Here is a 27,331-nt window from a genome sequence, read left to right on the forward strand (position 1 = left end):
ATGTTCCTTTTTTAATAAAATCAGAAATCCTAGAATTGTAAGGGTAGTGATGTAGGTTACATATATTTATTATGATTCAATTAATACACTACATGGGGACTGAGATTTGAAGGGTCTTTGTCATTAGCAAGAGAAAAAAAGGGATAATCCAAAGTAAACATATCTTACCAGGGTAAGCAGAGGGTAATTGAAGCTGAAAAGGGTAATAATTGACTCCTGGGTTGGTCCACGTATTGCCCTGATGACTGTAATGTCTGTTTCTTCTACTGAACAGGAATTCATCCACTCTCACCTGACAAGAAGCTTCTCTGCCACCCAATGGAATTTAGGTGGCATTGCATTATGGCAGGCCCTCCCAATTCTAAATAGAGCTAGCTTCCTACTGATAAATAGTGGAGGTTGGGTTGGAATTTAAAGAGCATTTGTCTGGAAAAAAGTAGAGAAACATGGCATAATAGGCCTCATTGTTTATTGTGTCTCAGTGACTCCAGATCAAACATGTTCAATCTGGAAGTTAAAACATGTTTTTTTCCCTAACTGCCAACTTGGCAAACTTGACCTGGGATCTTAAAGTCAAGCTGGCTCAAATATCACTGGAAATATTTTCTGCAAGACAGCTTAAATCCTCAGCATCACAAGTAGTTGAATCAACTTTCTAAATTCCTCCAGATCCAATTTTGTGCTGATGTCCTCATTATACTGTATTTTTATTAGGTTGTACTGCATCTATTTTAAATATTTTGGACAATTTTATTATTTGCAGCCTGACTTATGGTTTTTGTACAATTGGGGTGAGAAATACTGTAAGCCCATTTGAAAAAAATGGGAGCAGGGCAGGAAAAAACAAAGGAGAAGTACATTTGGGGACTGGGTTCTGGTAAGGTACAGCAAGGGTATAGGGCACGATACCTGCTTTTACATGTTGTCATGGGCCCTGGAAATCTTGTGTGACAGACTCATCTCCATTCCAGAGTTCAAAAATTGCAAGGACAGAATGGATACAAGCAGCGAAAAAAAGAAAGAAAGAAAGAAAGAAAGAAGTATACCTCCAAACTGGCCCTTACTAAGCTCTAAACCACTTACTGCAGTGGCTGCAGGTCATTCCTTCTGCAGAACCTTCTCTTTTGTAACTCTTAGGTTATGTCCTGAAGAGGGTTTCCCAGCCTTCTCTGCTCTCAACATGACAGCACCATCTGACAATCTGCCTACTCCTTTTTTTAAAACATTCTTCTGCAGCTTTTAGTAAGTTTGTGCTTGGGCATAAGAACTAGAAAATGAAACTGACCAGAAACAAAAGTGAACGTGTCTAATCTGTCACCCAAACTGAGTGAAATGCAAGAAGTTGACAGTATTACCTGGAATGCTTAATTAGATTTTTTTAAACTATCCACAACTAATGCAGAACATAAATCTGCACACATTTAAAAGTGTTTTTTTTCCAATATCTATATTCTCCTTCTTATAATTAAAAGGGTGTCTTATCATCATATATCTTAGGAATGGGAGAACAAACATCTGTGCAGAGTGCTTTGAGCACCTGCTAATTGACTGGAACCTAGGGTATGTCTATACTGAAGTGTGACTGCAGCTCACATAGACATACTTGCACTAGCTTTACCCATGCTGATATGACTAAAAATAGCAGGGTAAATGCTACAATGAGGGCTGTCCAAGCCCACCTCAGAACCCGCATACTGACTCATGTTGCTAGCAGTTGTTACTGCATCTACAGTGTTATTTTTAGTCATGTTAGCGGGTCTGCATACCTAAGCTGCAATCAGGGGCGGCTCTAGGCACCAGCAAAACAAGCTGGTGCCTAGGCGGCTCCGCTGGACCTCCGCGGACCTCTGCAGTCATGCGGGCGGCCAAAACTGTAGAGCCGCCCCTGGCTGCAATCACATTGGATTGCAGTGTACACATACCACCAGTGACCAGTCTTGCAAGGCGTTGAGTGTCTCCCAAGTAAAGCTGAGTACCCTAAACATCTCACAATATAGCACCTTTACCATACCATGGAACCTATCAAGAGCCTTTCCGGACTGCTTTCCTCCACTCCCACCTCTGGATCTTTACTAGCTGTGGCCATTTTCACTCCTCTGGCCAGCTTCCTCAGGTGCTTGACCAATCCCAAGCTTCTAAGATTTTTCACACATCAAGATAAGCCCACAACTATCAGGTCCTCCAGTGACTTCCAGTATGGCCCACTTTGGACCATGTAAATCACTACACAAGGTACAAGAATCAGTGTAGACTCAAGCCCTGTGTACATGCCTATGTATGGGAGAGAGGGAGTAGTGGAGACAGTGTATGTTGCTTAGTGAACAATATAACCAACCCCAAGCATTCAAAAAAATAAGTCAGATGCCAAAAAGTGATCAGAAGTTTTGATTTCTTTTTTTTATTTGCCATCTTTTTTGAGCCTTTGCCCCCCGCCCCTTTTAATTTTAGAAAAGGTGAATTTCTCATATAATCATGTAACTTCAGGAATTGGGACTGAATGAGAAATTAGCAGACAGAAAGCTCAGAGTTACCCTTGTTAAACTAAAGTGCTATATTTAATTTAGAGGGATAGTAGAAAAGTTATGGAGTTCTTATTGTTTAATGTTCATCTGAAAGATTTCATTGTACCTGCTGAATTCTACATAGGAAAGAACAAGATATACCTCCTGCAAACTGAACCTTGCTACAAGTTGAGAAGTCCCCATCAAAAGCCAAAAATAGAATCAATATTTTCACTCAAGCACATTACTTCAATAATTCTATCATGAATAAGCAAGTTCTGATATAATCCCTTCATGCCACAAGAGGGAGACACAGTTACATCATTTATTGAAAGGAAGCCATGAAAGAAGTAAATGATTCAAATCTGTTTGTACATGGCAACATTTATTAAGATAGACTTATTATATACTACCAGCCTTCTGCTAATATACATGCTTTCTATTCTCTGTAGTTGATATAGTGCCAATACTGGAGCTGAGGGAATTGGTACAGAGGAACTCTTGCTAGTCATATCTGCTTTTGAAAATCATTGCCTCTCCACTGGTGGGTTAGGGGGAATGGAATTAAAATCAGAATTAAAATGTGGGGCTTTCATACATGAAACATATTCAAGAAAATCCTAAGCAACTAAGTAATACTTGCAAAATAATCAAAATACAAGTAGCACTCCAAAGTCTTCTCAAGATGCACTGGGATGTATTGGGCTCAAAAGATCATTCTGTGAAAAATATGAGATGCTAATTCTTATACAACATATGCATTTCAGTTATAATATGTCTACAACAGCACATCGTATCGTCTCACAGTTCTTCCATTCAGTTCAGCCTCTGAGTGATCACCCTCCAAATTGCTATATAGGATTATAAAAATCAGAGATGGAAAAGCCTAAGTAGATCATTAAATCCATCTCACTGTAAGCACAAAGTTCACTTATATAAAAGGTGTATCAGATATTGAGCTAACACTACACTTGATCTTAGCCGTCATAATGAAAAAAAATCCTAAAATTATAAGAAAATTCAAACTGTTGATGTTGTTTTATGCTAATATAGGCAATATAAATGTTAGAATAGGAAAATACAAGTTAACTCTGGGTCCCTAATTGTCTGGCATAGTGGTTCCACAAAAAGATTAACTACACTTGCGTGATCTTCTGTCACAAAAAAAGATCCCTGAAATCTCAAGGCCAGAATCACTTGGCATGCATTTGTTTTTAAAACTGTAATGCCTTGAGTCATTTTCTTTCAGATCTATCTTGCTGTATTGCTCTTCTCAGATGTGCAGCTCTGTGGACTGTGAGGGAAGTGAAATTTACCATAATCTGCTCTCAAGCACTGCGTCATCACTGTCAATAATTCATCACTATTCACAAAAGTTTGCTTGGTATCTCACAAAACAGATAGAGACACTCTCCTTGCCCCATAGAGCTTAAAAGCAAATAGCAGCCATGACAAAGGGGGGTAACAAAACAGTAGGAAGGAGAGCAGGGGCACTATTGGTAAGATATGTGATAACTCATCTGGAGTTAGTATGTAGCATGGAGGGGAAAATCAAGAGGTTTCTTTTGCTTTTGAAAAAATTGAGTACATTTCAGCTCAAACAATTACTAACACAGAACCAAGCAGAGAATGAAATGCACAAAAATAGGAAGGAGGAGGAAGATGAAGAGAGAGTCAAAGTAGCCCCAGAAGGGGAGAGACAACACAAAAGAAGGGGAAGAAGACACCAGTACTGTCAAACATTCACAAATCATGAGTCAGTCCCCTCAAAATCATGAGATTGGCATATAAATCATGGGATTTTGTTAAAAATAAATTATTCTTTTTATTTGCTCTTTATTCTTTTTGTTTTGTGTTGTTTTGTTTTGAGCCTTTTGCCTTTTCAAGCTTTTGGAGTCATGAGGGTTAGATTTCTTTTAAATGAAAGCTGAGAGTCTCTCATAATCATACGACTCCAGGATCTAGGGCCGTAAGACAAAACAGCAGATATCATGAGACTCATGATAAAATCATGAGCGTGGGTACCACTGAGACAGATAAGGTTTTTTTTTTAAAAAAGGTTGTCTTTCTAACTCCACATTAGTATTGTGGATTAATGCATATTAAAAATACTGAAAAGCTGAGTTCTATATAAAGTTCTTGTTTGAAAAGAATAGAAAACAAGACACAATCCCTCCCCTTCCAGCATTTCCCTATGTTTCCACCAAAATGGAAAGCACAAGACAGACAAATAATTATATAATAACTTTCAAATAATGTTATCTACTGCTGTGCTATAGTAGAAGTACTTGACATCCACCTGATTCTTCAGCACACAGCAGTTGTTACCTCCAGGGAAATCAAAACATAGATAATACTGAGTCAGCAACACTGAGTTCACAGACATACTTAAGCAGCAATAAACCTATCATTTTGACATGTCAGAAAGCTACTCCATTATCTATAGATAGCTTAATATTTAAATTACAGGGATTCCCAAATTTTCTAACAGAGGGCTCCATTTCTATTAAGAAGCTAGAAGAACGGAGCTCCGAGAAATTAAAACTTTCATATGCTGTGTGTGACTTGAATAAAAAATAATGTTTAGCCCTGAAACACAAAGCCCGGAAATATCCCACTTGTTCTGAAAAGGCCCTTGACATAATAAATTACTCTGTCTCTCAAGTGTTTGTTACCAGTGAAAGAAATTATCCTTCCAAGAAGAACACTTGCAGATTTTCAGATGCTCCCATATCAGAATTTGGAACATCATAACAATGCAGCCCACGCAGGCAAATGGTTGTTGAAAGTTTGGAGCTAAACTCTGCTCTACAGCTGGTTGGGAAATTTTTGACAAAACTTTATGCATGCAGAAATGCTGATTTGTCAAAACCAAAACTTTTCACAGGAAAGGGTCGATTTTGACAAATGTTTTTCAACAGAAACAAGTTTTTTAAATGTTGCAACATTTCATTTCGGGTTCAAAATGGCTTTTCATTTTGAAATTTAAGCTATATATATATACATATATATATATATATATAGTTAAAATTTGAAATTTAATGTTTCAGTTGACCAGAACCACTTCCTCCCCCAGAATTTAGGTTAGGAAAAGACTCCCATTGACTTCAGTGGGAGTTGGATGGAGCCCAAAACGAATATCTGACAAAAGAATAAAGGAGGGGTGGAACCAGAACCAACTCCCCAGTTCTGTATATGCACAAACTTTGGAACATGACCTTCATGCCTGTACTCTACCTCTATAATGGGCCGAAACACATTCTTGGATCTGAGCACATCCAAGTCTGGGAATAACACAGATCCAGATCTGGACTTTAATAAAAGGACAAAGCATTCCGCAGCCAGACATTCTGACCAGATATTGGTCAAGAGAAAAGTTTACACTTTCAGAGATAGCTAGATGACATCCTATTAAGTAATTCATGCCCTATATAATGGTATCTGAGCACCTGTCATTGTAGTATCTGAGCATCATCTCCCTGGTATCGCTCTTTCTCCTGATTTCCCCACATCCTTCTCCTTCTCTACTAGAGTCTCAGTGTCTTACATAATAGAGACATTCTGTTGTTACAGTATCAGAATCATAGAAACGTGGCAGTGGAAGGGACCTTGAGAAGTCATCAAGCCCAGCCCCCGGCTGTGGGGCAGGATTAAATAAACCTACACCATCCCTGACAGGTGTTTGTCCAACCCATTCTTAAAAACCTACAATGACAGCAGATTCTAAAGCCTCCCTTGGAGGCCTATCCCAGACCTTAATTACCCTTATAATTAGAAAGCATACTTCCATATTAGCACAGCACTATAAAGACCTGGATACTTCAGTCTATTCAAGCAAAGGGGCCACAGGAAGCTAGCTGAAGCTCCCTGAATCAGCTCTGCCTGATTGCATCTGTGCAGCCCGAACTTACAGCACATGCATAAAGTCCCTCTCTTATACCCTCTCCCTCTGCAATAAGGGTGGAGGGGGTAGCTGAGCTGCCTCTACCAGCTTTACACATGTGGACAATTCCCCTGGACAAGCAGGATTTTCCACTAGCATCATTGGCTAGTACACAGAATTGCAAAGTGACTTTAGAGACTAACAAATTTATTAGGGCTTCCTCAGCTCTCGTCCCCTAACGCCCCTACCCTACACTGATGACATCTTCATCATCTAGACCCATGGAAAAGAAGCCCTTGAGGAATCCCATCATGATTTCAACAATTTCCACCCCACCATCAACCTCAGTCTGGACCAGTCCACACAAGAGATCCATTGCCTAGACACTACAGTGCTAATAAGCGATAGTCACATAAACTCCACCCTATACCAGAAACCTACGGACCCCTATACTTACCTACATGCCTCCAGCTTCCATCCAGGACACACCACAAGATCCATTGTCTACAGCCAAGCTCTAAGATACAACCACATTTGCTCCAGTCCCTCAGACAGACACAAACACCTACAAGATCTCTATCAAGCGTTCTTAAAACTACAATACTCACCTGCTGAAGTGAAGAAACAGATTGACAGAGCCAGAAGAATACTCAGAAATCACCTACTACAGGACAGACCCAACAAAGAAAGTAACAGAACACCACTAGCCGTCACCTGCAGCCCCCAACTAAAACCTCTCCAGCACATCATCAAGAATCTACAACCTATCCTGAAGTATGATCCCTCACTCTCACAGATCTTGGGAGACAGGCCAGTCCTCGCTTACAGACAGCCTCCCAACCTGAAGCACATACTCACCAGAACCACACACCACACAACAAAAACACTAACCCAGGAACCCATCCTTGCAACAAAGCTCGTTGCCAACTCTGTCCACATATATATTCAAGGGACACCATCATAGGTCCTAATCATATCAGCCACACTATCAGGGGCTCATTCACCTGCACATCTATCACTGTGCTATATGCCATCATGTGCCAGCAATGCCCCTATGTCATGTACAGTGGTCAAACCGGACAGTCTCTACACAAAAGAATAAAAGGACACAAATCAGACGTCAAGAATTATAACATTAAAAAACCAGTCGGAGAACACTTCAGCCTCCCTGGACACTCAATTACAGACCTCAAAGTCGCAATTCTTCAACAAAAAAACTTCAAAAACAGACTCCAATGAGTAACTGCAGAACTGGAATTAATTTGCAAACAAGACACTGTTAAATTAGGCTTGAATAAAGACTGGGAGTGGATGGGTCATTACACAAACTAAAAACTATTTCCCTATGCTATTTTCCCCCTACTGTTACTCACACCTTCTTGTTAACTGTTTGAAATGGGCCATCCTATCACTACAAAAGTTTTTTTCCTCCTGCTGCTAATAGCCCACCTTAATTGATTAAGTATCAGAGGGGTAGCCGTGTTAGTCTGGATCTGTAAAAGCAGCAAAGAATTCCGTGGCACCTTATAGACTAAGGAACGTATTGGATCATGAGCTTTCATGGGTGATTACCCACTTCATCAGATGCATGACGAAGTGGGTATTCACCCACAAAAGCTCATGCTCTAATACGTCTGTTAGTCTCTAAGGTGCCACAAGTACTCCTCGTTCTTTTTGCTGATACAGGCTAACAGGGCTACCACTCTGAAAAGTGACTTTAGTGGACCAGAAAATCCAGCCATTATGAGTCAGAAGATACTTATGCCGATGTATCTACAGCAAACATGAATCCTTGACAAGGCGAGGCACTATATTATAAAGCAATAATGATAAGTGTTGTATGCCATTGTAAAGGTGCTGAGGAAGAGGTCAAACCCCTAAGGAGTGCTGAGAAGCCATATTAGGTGGAAGAGATCTGGGAAACATATTTTCATTGAATTAAAAAAAAATGTTTCCAGGATAATCAGAAAAACATCTTTAGTGTTTCTGTGATTGTTTTTTCCTGAAAACTACAGACATTTTTATCAGCTAAAAACTATTTGTGCATTGAGAGGGTATTGTGGAGGTGTGTGAATACTTATTCAACAGTTAGCAGGTTAAACACAGCATAGCATTCTTTCAGTTAATACTGGAATTTAGTTTATTAAAAAATCTAAAGAGGAAGAGGATATTTTGATAATTTTCTTAGGTGTTCAATAAATCAGTTGATATGTAAGTGATCTATGTAGTTTAGAGAAATTTTAAACTGAAGCCAAATCTTGGCTTCAGACTATGAAAGCTGTGGCCAGGAGGGAAACATTATTTTACATACAACTTACATATGAACTAACATATGTGCATTCTGAGATATTTAGCTCATTTATTCAGAGATATATTAATATCTGTTGTCAACAAATGATGAGTTTTGTAGTTTAGTAGGAAATGTAGGAATGGGTCAACCTACAAGAGTTACAGTTTTGTGTACTTTTTAGAAACTGTTTTTGAGTTGCAAAAAATTATTCTAATGGGCCAATCTTTTTTTCCCCCTGAGCTGCAGTCCTCACAGTTCCTCATCTTCTGTCATACTACTTCCTGGTCTGACTGAACTGTGCTTGGTGCAGGACCAGAAAGGATGGAGAATGCATGGCCTATTCGTGAGCTCATGAAAATCTCACTTTTATATCTGGACCTGCTGTGGAGTTCCCCAATTACTAACTAGCACATGAGACAATCATAAAGGCATCTTGGAAACCAAATGATACACAAGTAAAATTTCATTGGCTGTGAAGCATGTGACTGATGGAGGCAGAGTTGGACTCTGTGCCTTCAGGGTCATGGATTTCACTCTGGTCATTAGCTACAGATCTATAAGCAAAATCAGAACATTTTACTGAGCAGGTTACAGTTCTTCTTGAGACAACTAAGTCTCACAGTTAGCACCATGTCACTTCAAATTGTTTACATTATTATACAGCCAGCCACCTAAAGCTTCAGAGGATAAAGAATTGGGCCAAAAGCTGCAGCTGAACAGCAACATCAGAGAAATGTGGGCAATCTTCCTAAAGCCTGTCATGGTGGTGTCAAATTTACCCAACAGCATTTTACATGAAAATAGTACAATTTTCGGGGAGCTAAACCTTCAAATGAAAACAGTGTTTCTGGGGGGGTGTGTATATAGATGTACATAACACATAGGGAGACCACTCTTCTCACTATCAAAGAGATACAATTCATTGAATGATATGACTTATGTGAACCTGTGAACCTAATGCATAGCTTCCAGGCTATTCTCGCTTTTATGAATGTGCCTGTCTCTAGCATATCCCATTTTAGTTATCAGAGAATACTTTATGAGCAACATGCACAAGTTGTTCTGAGGCTTGGCAATAATTAAAAACAAGACAAGTTAGGGCTGGAATGTGTCAGCCTTGACTCTGAATTTCATTTTTGGTCACGTAAAGCTTGGCTGTAGTCACTGATCTCACTTTTTAAATATGTGTGGGTCAGAATGAGTTCAAGAATAAGCTCAGGCTTTTCAGTCCACCAGCACCAAAACAATGTCTGTTTTCATTGTACCACCTAATAGTCCCACATTTCATTTTCTTTTCTACCTGTCTGAAGAAGTAGGTCCCTTTCCACTTGCTGCTGGCATCAGATGCATTCTCTTTCAGTTTCCTACTCCAGAATCTACAGCGGTAAGGCGTAGGCAGGGGAAGAGAGGCAGCATTTGCCTGAGGAAAGAGAACATCTAATGCAAAGAGAAGACCCACCTGGGTAGGGACAAGCACCTGCAGTCACCAGAGACTCATCAGTTTGCTTATGATGGAAAGGAATTGGGGCAGCATCCCTGGGGAGATCAGTGGTCAGCTTCATTCCCAAGAGCCATCTTGGAGTTGCTCAACTTTGAGGGCTAGTTTCTTCTGCCTGCCTCTCTCCTCTCAGCCATGCTACTGCCAGACAGAGAGTAAACAGGGCTGAGGCCTTCTCTGTGTGCCAACCAAAGCTGTGCCTCCTGATCAGGGAACTGAGTATACCACCTCAAGACAAAGAGAGGGGTTGGCAGTAAGAACTGGTGACCCATTAGTTTTCCTCACCCTCCAGCAGTACAAGGAGAGCAGAGGGCCAAGCAACTGCCAAGGGGTTACCTAAGGCCAAGATTGATCTTAAACTCAACCTTATCATCACACCTAAGGTAAGTGGGCAAAACACACAGAGAAATGCTTCAAATATTTGAATGTTTGGATGCTTTTGTTTGAGGCCTGTGCTAATCTGATTGCATTTCAATACCAGATGAGACTGCAGTTAGCAGTTAACAATGCCTTTTTACCTGTACTTTAGTCATAAGCTTCCTGCTTTGTACTGGAGACCCCATTTTTCTTCTTCCTCTTTCATGGGGTTTGGAGAAATTATTCCAGGTTCTCTTTAAAAGTCTTCCTTTCAAATCTGGTACTAAAAAGCAAAATACAGAATGAAATGTTTATATCATCCATCTCTTGACTAGGCCTCTTGTATGTACAGACAAAATGATGGGAACTTCAAGCTATTCTATCAGGGCATTATGGGTCCAATCCTGCTCCCATGGAAACCAGCATCAAAATTCCATTTGAGTTTAGAGGTATAGAATCAGGAAGGAGATGTGAGTCTCCTCCTACAAAGCTTGTGTCAGACAGGGAGCTAGAAATTCCACTCACCTCTGAGATTTTATCCCCGCGTATGCAATCTTGTAATTAGAACAAGGAACCGGGATCAGGAATATTGGGTTCTCGCTTATCTCTATCTCTCCCACTGATTCCACAGGGGACTTTCGTCAGTGGCTCCCTTTGTGAGCCATGAGCCACAATTTATCCATCTGTGAAATAGGGATCCAACTTCTTAGCCATACATGTGTGTGTAATTCCCCTATCCTAGACGTATTTCTGGAGATTAATTTATATTCACAAATGCTTTCAGATCCTAAGTGCCATATGTGTCTGATCCAGAGCCCTGTGGCATCAGTGGGAGACTTTTCACTGACCTGAATGGGCTTTGCATCAGGCCCTGCCAGTGCAAAGTATTATTTGCAGAGCATGACTTTCAAACCCACTGCAGTTTTAAAAATGTGTAACCATAACATGAGAAAATGTCCCAGACAACACAAATGTTTTGTATAGAGCTTGGCAGGAAACCGTTTTCCATTCCACAAAAATTAGAAACTTTAAGAAAAGTTTCATGAACCAAAATGCTACCAATAAATAAATCAATCAGTTCAGATCAAAATGTTTTGCTTCAATAATTGGAAAGTGTTTGATTTTGATTTGGGCCTGCTTTTTTTTTTTTACACTAGTCAAAACATTCATTGAAACCCACCATTTCCTGTGAAAAAAAAATTGATTTTGAGGCATCAGAATTTTCCAATGGAAAAATGTGTAGTTTGAAAAATTCCTGGCCAGCTCTTGTTTTGTATCATTTTGTCTACTGGCTGGACAAATACAACAGCTGTTACATCCACACAGGACTGTGTATCACATATGACATATGCCGGTCATGCCACCCTGTACCATTTAGCACTATTTTAAAAATTACACTTATATGTGTTCTCTTTATCCAAGATCACTAGACTGGAGTCTCCCTTTCACCATGCTAATCCATGTAGGGGGGCTACAGCCATATGATCATTGGGTTATCAGTAGGAAGGGATTTGGCTACTTATTTCTCTTAATCACAAGCTTTACTCAGGAAATAAATTTCAGCTTGTTGTGCAAGGGTATCTAAATGGTTGTGACCAATGAAGATCTTCGTAATGGAAAATAGCTTTGCTCATATTGTCTCCTTATTTTTAAAAATAAGGTTTTGGATTTTGTGAACATTTTATTTTATTATCCCAGTTACTCTCTCCCATTTCCCCCTCTTCTTATGTCATCCTTCATCTTTTCTTTTTTTCCCTGTTTGGATAGAAGGATGGATAGATAATCCTAAACAGCACAGGTTAAATCTAGACCTTCAAGGTCATATACTCAGCTATCATAAACTGGCATAGCTCTTTTGACTTCCAATCTAATGATCCTGGATAAAGATATCACCTGGAATTATAGATTTGGGTTGCTGCAAGGTGATATGACAAGTCATATGCGGCACATCCAAGCATGAGCAAATTAAACAGCGGGGCTTACCCATAGAGAATCCAAAATGATATAAAACATACCCATGACTGGAATAGTATGATTCAAAATTTTATAAATTGAATTATTCTGCAAGTGACACACTTCAAATAACACGTCCTACTTACTGATCAAGTCACAGCTCAGGGTATGAAAACCTTTACAAAAACTAGTTAATTCTCTCAACCCTCTGCTGTGGTCTGAAGGCAAGTATTCTGATCGGCATTTTCAGATGGGTAAACTGTGACAAAGATTAGATGAACTGACCTTCAATAGAGCTATTCTGCTTTACACCAACTGAGGATCTGGGCAAATGTTCATAGAAGAGTATAATGTATGCACCTAAAAATATTAGCACACTAGCAAATACCTGCATGACAGTGATATAGTGAAGTTTCCATTTGTACATGCAGTTCATTTAGTTCTGTGTTTAATATATATATTTCAGTTACCACAGAGTTATTTCCTGTTCTAAATATATATAGGTACTCCTATGTCTCAGATACTTGGTAGCCATTGCCAAATGATGACTTTTTAGTGGCAACCACTGTGACTCTTTTGTATTCACAAAGGCCATCTTCTGCAGGTGAAAGAGACTTATGTGCCTTTTGCAACGCTTCTTAGAAAAGTTGTCCAAAAATAAAACCAAAATAGAGTGAATATGTGTCTAAAATACTGTGCTTCAAAGAAAGCATGTGTCCTCTATGAAACATGAAGAAAATATTATGACCTATGGCTTATGCCATACTGGAAATGAACATGCACATTCACTGAAATCTCATAAAATACATATTGCTTCATGTGACTAAAGTTCTTATTGCATTCATTGTTAGTTATTGGAACAGATGGTGAAAAAGTGGGGTCCATTAAAATAATGGATAATGCTGCCAAATGATTGTTCCCTCTAACAAGGGACTCTTTAAACCATTTAAGGCTCAACAAAATTACAGGACATTTTCAATATGTCAGTTGATTCACTAATGGCTCAACACATCAGGGTTCTTATGTGTGCACAAATACTGCATATATAAAGTCGGGCCTCGATTTACACAGTGGCTACGTTCTTGAAAAAACACCATGCAAATAGAAATCATGTAAAAAGATACTAAGGGTCTATGGGAAATAAAGGTTTAAGTTCCAGGCTCACAAGATGACCTCCTTAATTTATCCAATACAGGTTTTATTAAAAATTTTTAATGAAATTTAAACTTGCTACTAACATTTACTGATGTTGAGGATGAACTTGATATGATGATAATGCTGATGTTGAAGTCAGGACTCTGAAGGTTCATCTGGGGTGTCTGGGGAGGCCAGGGAGTGTGGAGCAGTGGCGTAGCCAGGATGGGACACTTGGGTGGGCCCCGACTTCGGGTGGGTGGAAAATGACAGGGGTGGGGGAGGTGAGGCAGGAGGGATGGGGCAGGAGGGTTCGGGGCCGTCTCCCCTCACTGCCTCCACCCGGCCTTGCAAGGGGCGATGGACACTCTGGCCAGGTGGCCCCCCCGACCCCAGACGCACAAAGAGGAGTGGGGTTGGGGCATGGGGACTTGCCCATCTCTGCCTGCCTGGCACTCCTGCCAGGGAGCAGGGTTGGAGGCTCAATCTGCTGTGCCCGCCTGGTGCTCCAGCCGGGAGTGGGGTTGGGGCTTAGGGGCTCGTGCTGCTCCGCCTGCCCAGCATTCCTACCAGGGAGTAGGGTCAGGGACTAGTCCTGCTCCACCTGGCACTCCAGCAGGGGAGCGGGGTCGAGGGTTCCCGCCATTCCACCCATCATTCAAGCCAGAGAGCGGGTAAGCCTATGTGCCCTGACCATGCTCCCCGGGTGCACATGGGGCCGGGGGAGAGGGGAGGCCTGTGCCAGAGTGTCCATCACCCCCGCCCCAAGGCTGGCTGGACGAGGGGAGGAGAGGCAGCCCCGATCCCTCCTGCCCCATCTCTTCTGCCTCCCCTCTCCTGCCTCCCTCATTGCCCACCCACCTGAAGTCGGGACCCATCCAAGTGTCCCATCCTGATTATGCCACTGATCTGCGCATCTTGGTGACCATGCTGCACCATGTAAAAGTGAATCCATACCATGTACAAAAATAAAGGGTCACAATTAATTGACCATGCATAACTGAAACCGGGCAAAAAAAATACTGTGTAAATCAAGGCCCGACTGTACTTCCATTAGTTAAAATGCTATGGCCTGATGAGGGGCTGTGAAGTGAGAGAAGGCAACAGGTGACCTGCTTAGAGCGTTCATCAATCCCTTTCTCCTAGGAGAATCAAAGCAGACCTGCTGGGCAAGAGGCTGGACATATGAAAGCCTCATCGGGAGGTAGCACCTTTGAGTGTGCTTTCTAGTTTTCTTTTGCTCTGGTTCTTTGTGGCAGCTTTAGCAAAGAGGCGAGTCTTGATGTGTGACCTGAAGAAGGCAAGAGCTGTATGCTTCCTCATCCCCTTTGGAAGAGTCCCAGAGCCTTACCCTGAGTGTTGAGAAGTCTCTCTCTCAATTCCAGTTTCTTTTCATTAGGCTCTTAATACTCTCCCTAAAGAGGTCAGAGAAAATCCAATGCTTAACCTCTTCAGGATATGCTGAAAGACTTTGCCTCTTTGCCTAAAACAGCACCAAATAACCAGAGTGCGGGGGATGAGGCATGAGGGTGGGGGTGGGCAACATACACAAAGGCAAAAACCAAGATTGAACCAAGAAGTAAGACAGAACGTTGATTGCCACTTTTGGTGTGTTAATACAGACTAGACACATACTAGACACAGTGATGTTTTAGAAAACATCCTTCAGAGACATCATTATGTGAATGTGCATATACAGTGCACACACATATTAATACCATAGATAATGGGCATAACCATATGATGAATTACATGCATGTGTAGGAGAGGACTTCCAAGAGCCCACATTCAGGTAGTTAGAGATGCAAGTACAAGGATTTGCACCCATACTGGTGATGCAAAAGTGCAATTCTGGTGGGTAGAAAAAGGGAGGCCGACCCTTTTTAAACCTGACCCATCAAACACAATTTACTTTTCACAACTTCAATATGACTTGCAGAGCGATATCACTATGCAGCTGTCACAAACCTTGGAACTCCATATGCTTTGACTCAGTGTAATTTTGAGCTAACAGAATCTGACAGAGATTATACTTTTAGAAATAATTCTCAGTGAGCAAACTTGTTAGTGACAGTTATAGAGCCAGAGTTTGATGAAAGGGGGTAGGGCTTGACTCAAAAACAAAGGTCAAGGCATGGAATATGAACCTTTTTAATTACTTAGCTGACCCCAGTTACATCTTAAGACAAATGACAACCTTTAGTATAACACCTGGTGCCAAATATGGCCACTTCAAATTTCACCCACCCAGCAGCCTGCAATCATTTCTGGGCTTCCACAGAAAAAGTCATTAATTTTCCGCCTTTTATTTGCTACACTGGGCTTTTCTGAAGTTGAGAGACTAGAAAGAGGCTTTGCTTTTTGAGCAAAATTTTAATTAAGGCATTTCTCCCAACTAGTCCTGTGAAAAAAATGTAAACAAACACAATCTATCAACACCCATCCATTGTTCATATTGTTTATATCAAAAACAAAATCTGTGGGATTGTCCCTTGGATGTTTCCTGCACACCTACACACTTTTTAAACTTGTCCATTAAAGTCATTAGGGGGGATATTTCTGTAGGTAAAAAGTTCTTTTGGTGCAAGGACAAAAAAAAAATTGTCTGTGAAAGTGACAGACTATTTAACCAGGAGAAGCTCAATTGACTTTAATGGGACAGTTTGAATGTAAGGTAGCACATGAATAAGTCTTTACAGGATCAGGCCATAAGTGTCACCATAAATAAGCATTATTCCATCACAGGGGTTTTGCCATTTTTTTTTCAGACCAAATCTTGTGTAGAGTCAAAAATTACATTTTGCTAAGGTCCCAATTTTGCAAACACTTATGCACATGAGCAGTACTGTACCATTGAAGTCAACAGGACCACACCGATGCATAAAATTGAGCATGAGTGTCAGTCTTTGTACAAAAAGGCCCTTAATGTGAAGTTTTTTGTAAAACTCTGTCTGTGACAATTTTGTCAGGTAAGAACTGAGAGTTTTTCAAACTTCTTTCCCCACAAGCAAAATGATATAGAGTTTACTATATGCTAGAAACATATTACATAGTCCCAAACTAACAGAAATCACATTTCACAAAAGTCCTCATAGCCACGTCTGTCTCTAGAAAGCTACCTTGAAAGATATCAGTGTTCTGTGCAAAAATGCCAGGGATCATAAGTAAAAATTGTGTGCTATGTAGGGGCCCCCATCATGCAACCTTTGCTCATATGAGTAATCCAGTGATGACATCAAAGCAACTATTCATACAAGGACAGGCCCATAGGCCCTAATTCAGCAAAGCATTTATGAACATTCTTAGGGATTAAGCCCACATTTAAGTGCTTTGCTGAATAAGGATGTACTGTTGAGTGGGGCCTTGCAGAACAGGGATTACTCATGCAACTAAAAGCTATGGTATCAGACACTGTAGTATCCAGACATCATGTGAAAACAGCTGACAGTGTAATGTTCAGAGGAAAATAACCCTTTATTTCTGATTAGGACTTTGGACTAACTGAAGTAGCAATCACTCCAAAGAATACAGTCCAGGTTCTGAGACGATGCAGAGCTTATTAAGAATTGTACTTAGTGGTATGTAGACATCCAGCTAGTGTGGGTTTGTTCAACCAATCTTCCAATTCTGTATACTAGGCCAGAATTCAGTGTAGATATTGGGTTCTGTGCGATAAATCCACTGAAATATCTTTAACTCCTGTCCTGTTGAACCTTGCAGGATTCGAGTAATTTCCCTCTGTCAACTATAAAGACACAATATGTTCCTGTGTGATTAAGGAAAGTAAATCAGTTCATTTACTTATATTACATTTTATGTAAGCAGCATCTTTGATCCAAAAATTACTGGGATTTCACAGAATACTTAAAAAACCATCAGCCAACATTATGTAACAGTCTGCAAAACACTAACACCTTTGTTTATAATTTTATTTATTATTGCATGCCTTTAATTGTAAAAGCTAATTTCATTTTCCCCCTGAAATGTCAATTCCTTGCTGGAACCTTTTTATGCCAAGACTCAGAGCAAATGTTTCCAGCAACTGAAAATAAGAATTTATTATGGAGTCTCAAATAGATGCTGAACCTTACTGCTGCTTCTAAAATGACTATTGTACTAGCATTACTTAGCTAATCAATAAGTGCAATTTCATTTTCTAACCTATTCCGCTGTGCATCTCTGCCTACATATGTGCCAGACCTTCTTCTTTACGGGGGACTCTTTTCCAAGATACAATTAATGTATATTTGATTCATCTTGATGAGTTATTTAACATTTTATTGATTTCTGGTATGAATCTCCCTAGTTGATTCTTGAGGTAATTAGTGGATTATGCCTTTTATGCTGCAAAGATATGTGGTTTGTGGATTGCATAAGTGAGCATCCCTCAGCTTGTGCTTTTAAAAACCATATTATATATATAATATATATAATTTCAAATGTAAGTTTTCAATCAGACTTGTGAACAAAATTTAGAGCCTGGTCCTGTTAACACTTAGGCCCAAATTCTCAGATTACAATAAGGCCCCTTAACATCACTCTGGTAGTGTAAGGGGACTTCATAGTGGTCCCAAATTAAATTTACACTCACTTTTAAGATCCATACACTGACAGAGTGGTGTTAAGGGGCTTCTGTGTGACTGAGAGTGTGAGCTTTACTGTATTACAGAGCATAGTTCTTCCTAGAGTGGGTAGCCCGGACCTAAATATTTGCAGGATCAAGCCCTTAGCTAGTACTACAAGAAAACACATAAAATATGTAACCAACATATAACAAAATGCATAAATGTTTTTTGCCAAGTTTTTCTTTGATGTTATGAATTTGCAGTGATCCCTTATCAATTTCATGCTGTACCTTTTTGGGATGAAAAGCTGAAGGCTTTTCTTTGCCATAAAAAGGACTGGCTATTAAACTTGTATTTCAAATGTCATCACAAAGTAAAGATGACAATGTCCTATTTTTGCAGTGGAGATGAACTCAAAATTGCTATTGACAATTCTCCTTCCCCACTCCCTACTACTACCAGTTTTCTTTCCTTTATTGAGAGCCCCTTTTTGCCTGTAGGGGTAGCAGCAGGAGGTATCATCTCTGAAGGCGTCTTTTTTAAAAGCCGTCTGCGTAAACCACAGTAATCTGTCAGTAACTCGGGATTCTGATTCAATTGCTTACAGTCAGGTTCTTTTTTCTATCATGAGGCTGCTACCTTAAAGAACACCCCTGCCTGCCTAACGCATCCAGATCAAAACCTGGTATATTTTTGAACGCAGGCTCCATGGGTAGCCCATTAACAAACTGAATCACTGCACTGTAGCCTATGTATTTTTCATAAGGCGCTATAAATTAATTATAATTATGCTACTATCATCTTCTTTAAAAATGTGCATCAGTCCCCAGGAAAAAAATGCATTTGCTAATAAGGAAAAGTGTTTAATCATCTTCTAATTACCCTCAAAAGCAGAGTGCCTCGCAGATACCAGAGACTATGTTATTACAGAAAATTAGGAAATGCAAACACAAACAAATGCGCAAAGATGGCAAAATTCTATTTGCTCTTCAAGAATGATTACCATAAATCATTTCCTTACTGAAAGGTATCCCTCATTTTAGGCAAATCCAGAGTAAGATCCCTATCTGCAAACACTTATGCAGATAAGTAGTTCCATTTACTCATCAGGACACAGCCACCAGCTGAGGATCTGCCCAAATGGGCTGTACCTGTACAGAAAGCTACTTATAGACTCACAGGCCTTAGATTTCAAGTACAAACCCATTTTCTAGAGCTTTTACTGTTTCTTTTCTTTGGGCATTGGCAGAACTGCAGAAACTGGTAAGAGGAACTGTAATGAGCAGAGAGATTAATAGTAAAGAAAATAATGGGCTTTCTTTTTCTTTGGTTCTTATTAGAAGGATAGTAGAATGCTTGCTTCTAGCAATGGGGAGGTATTATAGTGAGTGCAAACAGCACCAGCTAAACTTAAGGTTTAAGGTTTCAAATCCACATTTTTCAGCTGATCATAACTTTTTCAAAGACATTTCTGGAGGGCTATAATTTAGGAGCCTCCTTGATTCTGAATGTTTGGTTGTATTTGTTACCTAACAAATTTATTGGTAATTAAAATGCCCATAGTATTTTGCCTTGCAGCTGAGAGCACCTTAAGACTTGGTCCAGAAATGTTTGCTTTCTACCCTGAAGTTACTGTGGTTGATAGCAGCCTTTATTTGTTATTCTTCCTCTCTCGACCACTGCTTTTCTGAATTGCAGTTCCTTGCAAATAGCCTTAACTGGGGCTTAACAAAATATTCCTTGCAAGAAGATTTAATAAAATCTCCTCGTCTGAGTTCACAAAACTTCTACAATTAAAAAAAATAAAAAAAAATTCACTATCTTCTGTAATTGACTCTTTGTAACAACATTTATTTTAGCTACAGGCTTGATTTTCAGAATCAAATACCAGAAAAAGAGAGACTCAGCAGTTGGTATTTTTGTCCTTGCTTGTTCATAGACAGCCCGCAAAATGCAGCCTTCTCCTTCTGAGAGAACTCACCATGGCTTCTGCTGACTCACCTGACCTCATCAGAAGAAATTCTATGTAATTAAATTTAAACAAGCAAGCGTGAAACTAAGAAAAACACTATGATAAACTACCTGTAAATTTTCATGGATGAACAGTTTGTGCCAAAAGAAAAAAACCATAATGTTGCTAATTCAAAGAAATTCAGAAACCACACATTCTAAAGAGGGCAAATTTGGACGAATTTTATTTCTGAGTTTCAGCTCACAGCTCTAACATAAAGGTATAACATATGTATGACCCTTTTCATACAAGATCAAGTACCATGGTGTGACGGTGCTGCCCGTGGGAGCCAGCTGAGGTCACTCAATCAAGGTGAACTGCAAACCAAACGGGGCAGACAAACCCCAAATGCTGGTGGTTATTCCAGTACTTAGATTTACCAACCAGCACAAAACAGCTTCTATAGCACCTCACTGGTCACTTAGAAGTCCAAACCACGCAGTTCCCTTAAAGTACCCAACCTCAGGCCTCCGCCCAGACACACCTGTCAGATATGATGATGATTCCTAAAAATCTTACTTCATCATATAAAAGAAAAGGTTCTTCCAATCCCAAAGGATCAGCCACACACCCAGGTCCAATTATAACTTAGATCTTACCCAAAATGCACGCTATAGTCAATTCTTATTAACTAAGCTAAAATTTATTAAAAAAGAAAAGAGAGAGTGTTGGTTAAAAGATTAATCTACAGACAGACTTGAATTCAATTTTTGAGGTTCAGATACATAGTAGAGATGAGCTTGTAGTTGCCAAAAGTCCTTTTAGAAATAGTCCATAGGTTATAGTCCAATGTCCATATTCAGGGTGACTCCAGTCAGTGACTGGGGATCTCAATCCTTATGGCTTAAGGTTTCCCCCTCTTGAAACCCAAAGCAGATCTGAGATGAAGGAGGATTGTGTCCCAGGCTTCTTATACATTTCCAGCATCCTTTTGGCCTGAGAAAACAATAGGCCTTCTCCCAAATATCCTGGCAATTAGCACAGAGTAATTTATCCATTAAACAGTTCAGATACAGGTTAGCACAACCTTCAAAGAGACACATAGACAATAATACTATTTCACTCAAGTATCATCATAAATGTTAATATTCCTTTTTGATTTTTGAATTAAAACTATAGCAATAGACAAGACTTGTTTGCTGACATCACAAGACCTGAGCAAACATCTCCCCTTCTACCTCTAACAATGCAGACTTGCATTTCAAAGCTCTGTTCATTTACAGATCTTCCTAACCAGTCCTCAAGGTTCACCCATGGGTCAGGTCAGTCTGTGAGTTGATTAACTCTTTCTGGCCCTGTCATCTTCCACTGAAATATTATATTACACTCATAATGTCTCACATGGTAACAAATGATTGGCCAATGATTCACCTAAATGATATATGGTGAGCTAATGGTTTCATTTGCCCTTCAAGATAACAAAAAAAAACCAAAACAGTCATGTACTAGGGATGAAGAACTGTAAACAAAGAAACATTATATTATAGTTTTTCCATAGCTTATCCCCAACAAACACATTTCGAGTGAGGGGTGGGAGGAACTAAAAATTCCATATTGAATTAGCCAACACAGAAACATGTTGATTTTTCTTTTGTTGAATGGTTACTGTAATGGATTATTTTTCAATAAAACCTTAGTGCATGATAACCTCTCTAGTGTCAATTTTGTACTGCTGAAGGATTACAGCGCATACTTCACTATGCATGTCAGAATTCATGAGTTTAACAAAAGTTATAATGTGAACAAAGGGTATCCATTAAACAAGAAGAATTTGGCCCTGGCAAGTGATATTTGTATCAATTCGCTTAATTAGACCAGTACTTTTTAAACAATTTGTAAAGCCAGGATTAAAGGCCTGAATTTCAAAGGATTTAGCAATCACAATCACTGTTTCAAGCAAATCATCTGCAAGGAACTGTACACTGAAAATAATGTGGCATACAGAAAAAAATAATGGAGATCGTGGCTATTTTTGAAGTAGCCATGTAATTATAGTTTAGCATGCACTGCAAACCCTCTGCCTTTGGTCCCTTCTCCCATAAGTAGGAAACCTTAGGATCTGTTGGCCTGAAGTGAACGATCTCCATTATTTTTTTCACAGACTTAAAGAAAAATTAACCCCAGGCGTAGGATGATGCCTTTCCATGCAGAAGTATTTTTCTTTTACTAAAAATACCCATGACTAAATTGTAGCCTTAGCCATATGTGATGACATGTGTGTGTATTGCTTCCCTGTTCCTGTAATGTTTCCTGGTTCCTGCTGTCTGAACTCTGTTCCTGTTCAAGGGGGTTTGGGGTGGGAGTCCATAGCGTTGGGTATGTGCTGCTGCTACATATCTCCTGTTTGGACTGTTATCATGTTTTCAGACTGCTGCTGATCTAATGGTTCAGGGTTATTACATGTTTTGACTGACAATCTACCTGGCATGTCTTGCTTTGGGTTTTTTGTAGTTTTAGATCGCTGTTCTGCAGTGCATAACATCATGTCACCATAAAGTGTTCTGGTACACACACTGCAGCGAATAAGTTGCTGCTTACAGAGATTTGACTAAGATAAAGGCCATAGCATTTTTTTTCAGCTATTGCATCATAAAATTGTGTGAGAATGGCTAGACTGTTCCTTTTCACACCACTGCCCCACAGGAGAAGTCCTGTGCCGTTCCCAAATAAACGGCCATAAAGACTGAGCAGTTCTTAAAAAATAGTTACTCCTCTTGCAAAACCCACCCAGGGAAGAGGAGTGAGAAGGCCCCAGATCTGTTACCTTTTGTAAATGTAAGGAATGAGGGTTCGAACCAGGCATGCCTCTGTTTGCAACAGGCAGTGAGGCTCCCCCTCACCCTGCAGTGTGCAAAGGCACAGGAAGAAAGTAGTCAATCAGCACCTGAGACTACTCTATCCCCCCAGCACTTTAGTTAAATTGCACTGGACGCCTGCCACACCATTATGATAGTTAGCGATCACTACTATCTACCCGACAAAGTGGGTATTCACCCACGAAAGCTCATGCTCCGATACGTCTGTTAGTCTATAAGGTGCCACAGGACTCTTTGCTGCTTTTACGGATCCAGACTAACACGGCTACCCCTCTGATACTTGACTACTATTATGATACTCCTTCTAGTCAAACTTCCAGTGTGCTCCAAGGAAGGCAAAACCAACCAAACCAAACACCCCACACTGCCAGCTAACAAAATGTGAAGTGGGAAAAGTCCTGCTGAGCACCTGAAATACACACTGTCCTAACCCAGAGCAACCTAGGAAATCTAGCAGTAAGAAACAGGAAAAAACAAACCTAGGTGGGGCAAAGAAAATGGATGTAACTGACAGTTTGTGTTGAGAGGAGCAATATAAACAGGGGTGGGAGCTAAGGGCCCCTGTGCTCTGTCTTAGCCTCACCTATGCACAAGGTCCCTGCACTATTAGAAGTACTGGAAGGGGTGGCTCTAGGCCTGCCCAGAACAAAAGGTTCTCCCCCTCAACTGAGGGAGAGGAACCATTAAGTCAGGCACCAATCAATTACAGGAGACATTAAAGGAGAAAACAGGAATGGGAGTGAGGTCAAAGGTTGAAAATCAGGGAACCATAGGGGAACACCGCACAGAGAGCCTCCAACAGCATCCACTGCTCCTCAAAGGTGTCTAAGGAGTCCAGAGGACCTTTGTTTTTAGACATGATTAAACAAAGGATTGGAAATAGGCCCAGAGTCAAAAGCATCCTCCTGTCCAGCTTCCTCCTTCAGGAGTGATGGATGGCCATCTTGACCAGTGCCAGGAGGAGACTGAAGAGGAAGTCCTGTGATTTTGTGGGGCCTGGATGGGGTATGCATAGATCAGGAGGTGTGTGGAGAAGTACCATGAGAGGTTCTGAAAAGGCTAGAAGAAGGGCTGCAAACTTACACCCCCTATGTAGATATGCGCCAGGATCTTCCTCTCACTGCAAAAGGGACAGGTGTTGGGGGAGTTTGTAAACCATGCCATGTACAGCCCATGCTCACAGCTCCAAGAAGGATCTGCCAACTAATGTCCCCAGTGGGCCGTGGAACCAGAATGGAGTACAGACTGGCCCACCAGGGTTCCTTCCTCAGGTGGTAGCAGGTCCTGCCACTTGGTGTTGGGACAGGAGACAAGGATGAGGAAACGGATAGTGTGAATCATGAGCACATACAGATGTTCTCTGGGCATGGTTCAGAGGCAGAATGGCTGAATGTCTTGCAGCTGGGTCAGGTGGTATTCAGGGGGAGGCTCATGAGGCAGGGGCTTGATGACAGGGGTGCTGGAACAATTTTTATAGTAGCAGTGCTAAGAGCCATTGAACTAAACTGTATATAATGGAAACCACTTCAAGCCAGTGCTGCCACACCCCCAGCACCCCTAGTTCCAGCACCTGTGCTTGATGAGAAGGGTCGGGGTGGGCAGGGAGCACCCTCCTGCACAAGGTCCCTACGTATGTGTGTGTGGAGGGGGGATTCGCATTGAGGCTCTTCCCCAGGCCTACCAGGAGCCCAGGGTGTCTTTCCCCTGCTGGTCTAACCTAGTGCCCCCGGGCTGCTGAGGCTTCTTTGGAACAAAGATAACAATGCCTATTTGGAATTCGGTTACATATTTTGAAAAAATTAATTCTCTTTGGCATTTGTCCTGTAAATTATGTCAACTTTAGAATTTCCATAGATAAATAATCCTCTGATGCAGGCAACAGCCATCCTCCTTATTTTTATATAGACAAAGGAGAAAGGGGGATTTTTGCCCCCCAAAAGATGTAAACCAGCAATACACAGATATGACTACTTCCAAATCCTTTTACATGTAACTTTGTCAGTCTAAAAGGATGAAACTTCAGTACTAAAAACACTGATGAGACGAAAGTTTAGCCATAAAAAAAATCACATTATCAAAGGAAAAAAGACAGAAAAAGCAAAGGTTTAAGAGAAGAACATGAAGTAGACTTTGCAATCAAAACTTTTGGTGCTTTAGCACAGACAGGATGCTAATTAAGACTAGGCTACTGAGGAAGTGAAGTTTAATATTATTAAAAGCCATATTCTGTTTTGAAAGCCAGGCACAACCATTTCACAATTCAGTGGTTTTACTCCATCTACTGTATGTGGATGCCATAAGAACTTGTACAGTAGGCGGTGACAGTTCAGACTTGAATAAAGGTACTAGATGCTGCTGCTGACCTCACAGATTTTGTATATAATTTGCTAAACAAATATCAAGGTATAACAACATTTCTCAGCTGTATCAAGACTTGACTTTGATAAAAAGCACCATTCATGTAGGCAGCAATGCTAACTTGTTTCCAAAAATTAAATCTTAATGTATTTCATTAGCAACCAAAAAATGCATTTTGTATTATGCAATGCATTCAAATGCAACAAAGCTTTTTGATTTATATACCACATAACTTGAAATCTTTTGACTCTGCTTCCTTAGAGATTGCCACCACAGAGTGTGACCTACCACTACAGAAATGATTCCAAGATGGCAGCTGGGATTTTAAAAAATAAGGCCCACATTCCAAAGATATTTAGGTGTCTAATTCCCATTGAAATCAATGGGAGTTAGGCACCAAAAAAACTCTGAGGATCTGGGCCTAAGGTCCTGATGCTGCATTCAAGAACCTTTATTCCTGCACAGAAGTGAAATAATTGATTGCAATGGGACACTGGTTGGGGAAGTAAAGGTTCTCACAGATTGATGTTTTTGCAGGGTTGAGGCCTAATGGAGCAGGCAAATCCCTGTGTAAACCCCATGATATATTAATCCCTTTAAGGTGATGAAAATAAAAGCTGGTTGCTCTGAGTTTTAGATACATATGATTCCATACCTAATAGACCATACAAGAGGGGATGAATGCAGAGAAATACATAGAAATCATTGAGGTGGAGCAACCAGGGTAATAACAATTCATATAACATTTGGTTTTCCTCATTAAGTCTGCTGTACGAGAAGAGATTTTTCCAAAGTGATTGTTAAGGGGTGACTTGATTACAGTCTATAAGTACTGACATGGGGAACAAATACTTAATAATGGGCTCTTCAGTCTAGCAGAGAAAGGTACAACACAATCCAATGGCTGGAAGTTGAAGCTAGACACATTCAGTCTGGAAAGAAAGTGTAAAATTTTAACGGTGAGGGTAATTAACCATTGGAAAAAATTACCAAGATATGTGGTGGATTCTTCATCGCAGACAATTTTTAAATCAAGACTGGATGATGTTTTTAAAAAAATCTACCCTATGAGTTATTTTGGGGAAGTTCTATTCAGGCTGGATGGTCACAATGGTCCCTTCTGGGCTTGGAATCTATGAAACATGTTTCATTTGACCTTAAGTGGAAAAATCTATGAATTTATTTTTCAAGCGAAGGCAGATGGCAAACTAGAAAATAAACAGAAAAGATCAGTTATTAGGTACTACAGTGATGGACATTATAGAAAACCTTTAAATAGAAAGGCTTCTAATGGAGGGAAAGCAGAGAACAAGTGTCAGTGTCTCTATTCAGAATATATGTAGAGATACTAATTTGTACCTGAACTTAACTTTTCAAGAACCTATACCAGAGGTGGGCAAACTATGGCCATGGGCTGGGGAGGCTAGCCCCTGGCCCCTCCCCCATTGTCTCCCCTTCCCTGCAGCCACGCCACCGTGTGGGCAGCGCTCTGGGCGGCGGAGTTGCGCGCTCCTGCCGAGCAGTGCGGCAGCGTGTCTGGCTCTGGGCAGGTGGCGCGGCTGCCAGAAATGCTGCTCTGAGTGGCATGGTAAGGGAGCTGGGGCCGGGGGGTTGGATAAGGGGTGGGGGATCCTGGGGGGGAGTCAGAGGATGGGGAGAAGGGAGGGTTGGATAGGCGTGGGGTCCCGGAGGGCCTCTCAAAGGGCAGGGGTGTGGCTAGGGTTCAGAGCAGTCAGGGGAGCAGGGGGGTGGGATAGGGGATGAGGTCCCGGGGAGTTAGAGGTGGAGGGTTCTGGGAGGGGGCAGTTAGGGGACAAGGAGCGGGGGGGTTGGATGGGTTGGAGTTTCTGAGGGGGGAAGTCAGGGGTGGGAAGATGGAGGGGTCAGATGGGGGTGGAGGCCAGGCTGTTTGGGGATGCACAGCCTTCCCTACCCGGCACTCCAAACAGTTTTGCAACCCCAATG

General features: G+C 40.8%; 1 protein-coding gene across 1 annotated transcript in view; it reads right to left on the reverse strand.

The window, feature by feature from the left end:
- The window catches only part of ST18 (ST18 C2H2C-type zinc finger transcription factor), a 240,991-nt gene that overhangs the window by 208,877 nt on the left and 4,783 nt on the right, over positions 1-27,331 (reverse strand). Inside the window, exons 2-3 of the mRNA XM_039527204.1 lie at positions 10,691-10,812; positions 9,975-10,094 (exon numbers count right to left, since the gene is read on the reverse strand). Coding sequence (XP_039383138.1) covers positions 9,975-10,094; positions 10,691-10,812 — 242 coding nt within the window. The remainder of the gene's footprint in view (positions 1-9,974; positions 10,095-10,690; positions 10,813-27,331) is intronic.

Source organism: Mauremys reevesii, linkage group 2, assembly GCF_016161935.1.
Source record: "Mauremys reevesii isolate NIE-2019 linkage group 2, ASM1616193v1, whole genome shotgun sequence".
In the NCBI taxonomy this organism is placed as follows: domain Eukaryota; kingdom Metazoa; phylum Chordata; order Testudines; family Geoemydidae; genus Mauremys; species Mauremys reevesii.